The 6,988-nt window shown below is 37.8% G+C and overlaps 1 protein-coding gene across 5 annotated transcripts in view; it reads right to left on the bottom strand.

The window, feature by feature from the left end:
- Positions 1-206: 206 nt before the first annotated feature.
- Positions 207-6,988, bottom strand: part of BIRC6 (baculoviral IAP repeat containing 6) — a 179,546-nt gene continuing 172,764 nt past the window's right edge. For all 5 annotated transcript variants that reach the window (XM_033056380.2, XM_033056376.2, XM_033056377.2 and 2 more), the window contains exons 72-74: positions 6,362-6,550; positions 3,354-3,488; positions 207-2,304 (exon numbers count right to left, since the gene is read on the bottom strand). In XM_033056380.2, coding sequence (XP_032912271.1) covers positions 2,125-2,304; positions 3,354-3,488; positions 6,362-6,550 — 504 coding nt within the window. In that variant the 3' untranslated portion in view covers positions 207-2,124. The remainder of the gene's footprint in view (positions 2,305-3,353; positions 3,489-6,361; positions 6,551-6,988) is intronic.

Raw genomic sequence — 6,988 nt, 5'->3', positions numbered from 1 at the left:
CCTTGTAGGATTTATTTACTGTGATGTTACAGCCAAGTAGCATAGCTACCTTGTGCATTTAAAAACCTAAAAATGTGTACTTTGTATTTGTTGCCAAGTTCACAATTTACTTACTAGACTGTAACACAATTTCAAGTTTTAAGGATTGAATCTCTGCATTAATTTGGTACAATACCATTCCAGCTCATATTAGAGCAAAAAAAGGATAATTGGTATGTTGATGCAAATTAGAGTTTAATATCCCATGCAGCTGTTTACATCTGCTTAATTAAGCAGCAGTGACTTCACATTAGCATTGCTATGAAACCGTAAATACACACCGGAGATAAAGGTACAATCATGTTAACCACCTTCCTCACGTCAAATCAATGCAAAATGGATACTTTTTGTTTCAGTCTTGTGTTTTAATGGTAAAGAAAAAAGTCTTGACGTTTAAAGAGGATCTTCATGTTCAATATGTTTGGTTTTGGTACAAGTACCAGGATTTTATAAAAAGACTGTGCTCCTGCAGGAAGGCAGTAAATGAACTCTAATGAAAACTCCTAACAAATATAATTGGAAGTCAGTGGGTAATTTTGCTTTTGGAGCCTTTACAGGAGTATCACAGTAATTTTGTACAGTAATAGAAGGTAAGTAAATATCCATCTGGAAAAATGCAGGGCTATTTTAACACTGATGAAGTTCTAACACTTGGACTATGTTGCATAAGCTCTTTCACGTATTTACCAGCAGTTCTGGCACAGGGCTGCTTGTTTTGGTCTTTGACTAAGGACCCTGAAGTTCCACAGACGTAGCCAAGCTGGTATTTTGAGAGGTATGTACAATCAGAACAGGCCTTGGATTAACACAACACATCAGCAGAACACAAAAACTGCTCTTCAGTCAGGACTATTAGAACTAACTCTTAACCATCAGCATAAGAACACAACCTCAGTTGGTGTCATTTTTAATGATTAGAAATAATACATTGTAAAACAAAAAGTGAAAAAAATTCCAGCGTGGTACTTATTAACAAAGAACAAATAGAAAACAAAAAACTTTCGGTCTTGCCTGATTTATAGTATTTATCATACAACAGATCATTAGTCTGAGGTAATACCAGTATTAACTTTTTAGTCCTTCAAGGACTGCTCAAAAATTAATAACAATGATAGCAATGCATGTTATGTTAAAAGTGAGACTTGATTATTAAATCAAGCAAACTCCTTACCCTTTTAGTTAGGGATCTGTGGCTGCAAGTATAAAACTGGAAATAAGTCTACACAGTAGGAACTACAGAATATCAGTCCTGTGTGGTGTGTCAGTACGTAAGAGTACAGCTGAGTATGTAAAAATCAGACATTTCATACAGTAAAGACTTTGTTCCAGAATAGCCCTTAAGAAATTTAGAATACTGTGAGTTTGCATAAGATAGCCAAAAAACCCAACTAATTCAGAAGTCCAAATTTGGCATGAGGTAAAACCATGTGCATTTATTTCATCTGCATTTTAGATTTAGTAAGCATAAAATTAAGTATGTTGACTGTAATGAATTCAGTCATACAAGTGCAAGTCTTCAGCTAGAATGTATTTTATGGCAGTTTATTTAAAAAATGTACCAGTAAATCATAAAAGAGGGATCATGTCCATTTAACGTTTATTGAAGTATACAGGAGGTTTTCTTTAGAATCAAATATGAGCATGAATATATGGCCAAACGTAAAATCTATCAAATTCAGTGAAAATTTTCTGACTTTAAATAGTAGCTGTAAGAATGACCAATATATATTCTTTGTTACAACCGCCCTCACTCTACAAGTAAAAAAAAAATAATAAACATTCAGTAAACATTCTTTCCTAAGGTAGTTTCCCTTATATATCAGTGATTTATCCATTTTTTGTATACATAACTTTTTAAACATACCAATCAGTGGTTCTCACAATTGAAAAATAAAAGCACAAAAAAGTTTACACTCTTGTACAGGTAAATAAAAGATCATTTTTAATTAAACTGTATATCCTTAAGGGCATAGTATAGTTTCAATTTCCTTACCTATTACATAATTAACTTCTTACATACAAATATTGACATATTTGGCTTGTGCTTCAAAGCCGTTGTGTCTACAAAGTCCATGTCAATGCAACTCATGACTTGAAATCAGTGGGGACATCTTTACTACTGCTGGGTTTAACCTGGTCGTGCAACATGGTCTCTTCTGAGCTTGTTGTGGCACTGCACTTTTCTGGGGAGTCATCAGTGTCTGGATCCAATCCTTCAGGACAGGGAAGTTTTAGAAGTTCTTCCCGCAGCTGAGCTGTGTGACGCTGGATATACAAAAACAAGTCAGTGTGGATGGCCACAGTTAAAACAGCACTTTTCACAAGGTTAGACACCATAAGGCAAAAAGAGGACTAGGTAGGAAAGATTTAAATGTATGATTTCAACTCCCCTATATTTAAGGACTGTTATTTTTGTTCTAGTGACAGAATAATTAGCAAGAGCTGCTAGGGACAAATTAAAGGCAGTCAACAGAACCGCAGCCAACAAGTGCATGACTACAAATGCTACATCATTGGTCTTGCAGTTGAGTCGTATCTGAGTTTGGGGGTCACAGCAGAAACTGGCTTGGACTTGGAAGGTCATACAGCCAAACCAAATTTATAAAGAACTCATGATGAGACCTGTCACAGAGACAGATAGGCAGAGATTTGTATACCGATCACAGTCACTTCATTTTGAAGACCAGTCACACTGAAAGAATGGAAGTCTGGCAATAGAAAAAAGAAGCCTTCAAAAATTTGGGGTTTGCACCTCAAAAGAAATAAAACCTCAAATATTAAGAACAATATGGATTGTTGTCTGTGTGGTCACAAAATACGCAAATGATAATACTTGGCTAGGAAGGCAGAAAATACAATGATTAGAACTTGATTAAAGTTAACACAGGGTAAAACTGATTGTAGCAGACCATAGTTTATTAACAGCTTGTCTACTCTAAGAGCTTGTTTTCTGGCAAGGAATTGGTTGTAATCATCACAACTTTATCATTAACCCCCACCCACCCTCAGAGTGAATAAAAAATGCTTTAATCACAGAATATTCTGAGTTGGAAGGGACCCACAAGGATGATCAGGTCCAACTCTGAATGGCCCATAGGGGATCCAACCCACAACATTGGTGGTATCAACACCTTGCTCAACCAATTGAACTCATCTCAGGGTCACTGTATCCTATACAAATATCCATAGAGAAAATAGGCAGGACAGATGCTAGAGGAAAATCCAACTTGTAGTAACGATATTGAGGAAGTGGAATGCACGCACATTTCATCTCTTGACAACTGGGAAACTTAGATTTGTTATACATCTCTCACCTTCAGAGCTGCTGCATGATGGGACATGGTCCTGCCTACCCGTTTGTCACTACTGTACTGCTGTATGTCTGCTATCCACTCCTCACACTGAGCCATGATCTCCACTCTTTTCAAGTAGAAGTGTTTGTGGATGACCTACAAGAAAACATTCCAAATGTTATATGGATGGAAGAACCACATATTTTAACAATACCAAATTTGCCAGAGCTCTGTGGGTCTAACTTAATATAAGGGAAAAAAACTCAGTATGAAGGTAATTCAGAATTGAAACAGCTTGAAGATAAAATTGGAATTTCTGTTCTCAGAGGTTTACAAAATCCAAATGGAAAAAGCCCTGAGGAACCTGTTCTGAATTCAGCTGATGCTGTTTTGGGGAGTTAGTGGGTCTGGATATCTCTTCCAGTTTATAGGAATCCACTGTTGGTGTGCAGCCTGCCATTTCAGCAGTCACCTGACTGCTGTTACCTGTCTGTTACCTGAGTGCAGGGTAAACCAGTGCCAGAAGTATACTGAGCAAAAGCAAAAGGGAGAGCAGAGCACTGCTCACGTTCTGCAGCTCAAAACCAGATGTACTACACAGGCACGAAGTTTGCACAGGAGCAGAGCTACACAGAGACACTGCTGAGACTTTCACTGTTTCTTTCCCTGCCCTGTTTTGCCAGAGAAGCACAGAGGAAGCAGAAGCACCATGTCCTCCCCTGTCACTGACCACGGGCTGCCCAAACAGAAAACAGATGAGCAGAAACTGCTGGCAGTACCAGCACAGGAACATTACACGCTTCTGCAGCAAGAAGGATCATAGCAGCTGCTTCAGAGCGGATGCAACCACTTTGCTCGAGGCAGAGGCAGCACTTTTGGGGACACCAAAATTCTCAGGCCATGAGTTGTCCAGTTTGGACAGGAGCCAGTATTTGACTGAAGGATAATTTTGGTATTAAAGTAAATATTTAAAAAATCCAATCAACACTCGTACAAAGTTGTGAAACTCTACTTGGTGTTGGCTTTGTCTTAAACAGTTTTCTAAAACTCTTTATGGTGAAAGAAACAATAAAACCAAAGAAATTCTATTGAGCACTGAGAGTTCTTGGCCATATTGCAATATAATGGGAAAAATAATTTTTCCCTCTGGAGGTTAGAGAAAATAGCTATCTGTCTAAAGAGAAACTGCATATTGAAAGTGTAATTGACTTCAAATCTGGACACATTCCTTAAATCCATAATGGAGCTTGGAAAAACTCCCAAAGACTGGCCTATCCATCATTTAAGACACTGAAGACAAGACAGCCCAGATTTTTGAAGGCAACAGATCTCAGGATCTATGTTCTTAAACCTCAGTCTCCAGCATGAGTTTGCATTTCTGTTACTGAATTGATCATCACTGTTAAGGTTTCTAGGATAACCCAACAAAAATCCTAGAGATCTGAACAAAAAGGGAATCTCCCAAAGAAGTTCTCAGATAATCCAAGACATGCATTTCCATTTGGATGGGGCTGCAGATGGAATTTGGCATTGTTCCAAAGCTGCCTTTTTCATACCAGCAGTGTGAAAGCTGAGCTGCAGAGTAAGCACACGATTACTGACACTCTTAAAGGAAAGTGCAGCAACAATAAGCTGGTATTCAGTTACCAAATGGTGTAATACTGCATACCCTTCACTTCTGTACAAATGAGAAGAAACGTGGAGCATTTATTGTCAGGGAGTCCAACGCTTCACTATATATTCAATTAATTTAATCATACTGTGATTTGAGAATGCCTTTTTACAAAGTGAAATCATTACATTAGCCAGAAGAAAAAGACCTATTAGCAGAAGTTATTGGATTATGTGTCCGGAAATTACCTTTATCATGGTCTTTTACTTATTGAGTAGAACATTTAAGAGGTAATTCTGAACCACCAGCAGGTTTTATTTCGTTAATTCAACACCCCTACATACACTGCACATCCTTTTTCACCTGCACGTGGATAAAAATAGCTAACATTTGTAGTGCAGGTAAAGTGTCAATGCTTTCTTATTCCACAAGACACAGTAATTTTAATGAAAACAGGTTTTGCATTCCAAAGGATGTTTTTTATGACATCAAGAAAGGGATGGGAGATTGTCATCTCAGATGCCACACCCAGTAATGTGCATAATCCTAAAATAATTAGGCTTTTTCAACATTTTATTATGCAGACAATTGAAAGCACAGGTGATACTGCCAGATGGTTCCACACTTCAACACTGGCAACAGCTGTAGTAGTTCAGAGCAAAATGCGTTTTTCTGGAAATATTCACTGGTAATACTGTGAGATGACTCATGTTTGACCAAACATTTTGCGTTAATATTAATACAGATTCTCTTAGTGCTTCTTCAGCTATTTTTTCCTCTAACTGAGGAAAAAGCCCGAGATCTAACTCATCTGCTTTGGGAAAGGAATGGGACTACAGACATGGAGAAAAATCCCTAATAACTAAATTATTCTATGATGCTACAGGTGAGCATTAGTCTATTTTCACAAAGGTAAACAAATTAAGCAATTTGATTTAGTATAGTAATTTTTTTTTAAGACAGCATGAATGCATGAAGGTTAGCATTGCTTTTAGCAGCATCAGGATAGCTGTTTTCAAAGGCACAGGTTTCTAGTGCCAATGCTTTGTGGAACTTTTTTTAAGGTACTTTTCCAATTTGCATTATCTTGGTGTATCATCCGAAGTGTTTCTTAGTATTTGCTCCAAATTCATGGTCCTTGGGAAAATACTGCCTGTTATTTATACAGAGTGTGGAGCATGGAATGCCCCTTTGCAGGGCTGACCAACAGGTGTTACAGGCCATGTAAAAGGCCCTACTCAGTAGTAAGAATGAGCTGAGCTGATTGAACCATGTTTTATCCAACATCCTTATTCACTTCAGTCTCTTGAGTCAGTTGCTGCAGGTAAAAGGAGACATCTCATGCATGATCTTACCAAATATTTGCATTATTCTTAACGCTCAAAAAAGAGAAATACTGCCTTTCACAAAAACCTACCTCCTTAAAACAGGGTGATGGATTTCTCATTTGTTCAAGCATTGCCCATTTGACTGTTGCTTGTCGGATGTTTCCATCATATTCTCTGGAGCTCTGGGTACCACTCGGAGTCCCTCGCGACCGTTCGTAACCTGGTTCATTGAAGTATGGTTCTGCCACCAGTATTAGGGACTGGACAGACACTAACACCTGTTAAGAGAAGAAATCAAGTATTAAAATCATGCTGCTAAAGTATTCTTAGAAATATACACAGCTCTGCTCACCTTACAAGCAAAACCATTTCTATGGCAAAGTACTTCCATTTGTGATACAGGCTACGTGCAAGCAGGAAACATCCACGCTTATCAAACCTAAACTGTCACTACAGACAAAAACTAGCAAGTCCTGTGGCTATGTATTGAGCTCAAACACTGAGAAAATGACAAATGTAACTTAAAACCCTGCAAAACAAACATACAGATATAAGTAAAAGAAAGTATTTAAAGGAAGAGATGTCTGCACCCTCTTGTTCAAGTGTATTTGTCAAGTTTTCAGTCAACAATTTTGATTTGTATCCTGTGGCTTAGGTTACTAATTCTTTTAATTCTGAACTAGATGGAAAATAAACAAAGGAAGGAAAATGCCACG

This window comes from Catharus ustulatus, chromosome 3 (assembly GCF_009819885.2).
Source record: "Catharus ustulatus isolate bCatUst1 chromosome 3, bCatUst1.pri.v2, whole genome shotgun sequence".
In the NCBI taxonomy this organism is placed as follows: Eukaryota; Metazoa; Chordata; class Aves; order Passeriformes; family Turdidae; genus Catharus; species Catharus ustulatus.
This window is presented reverse-complemented; position numbering and strand designations above follow the sequence as displayed.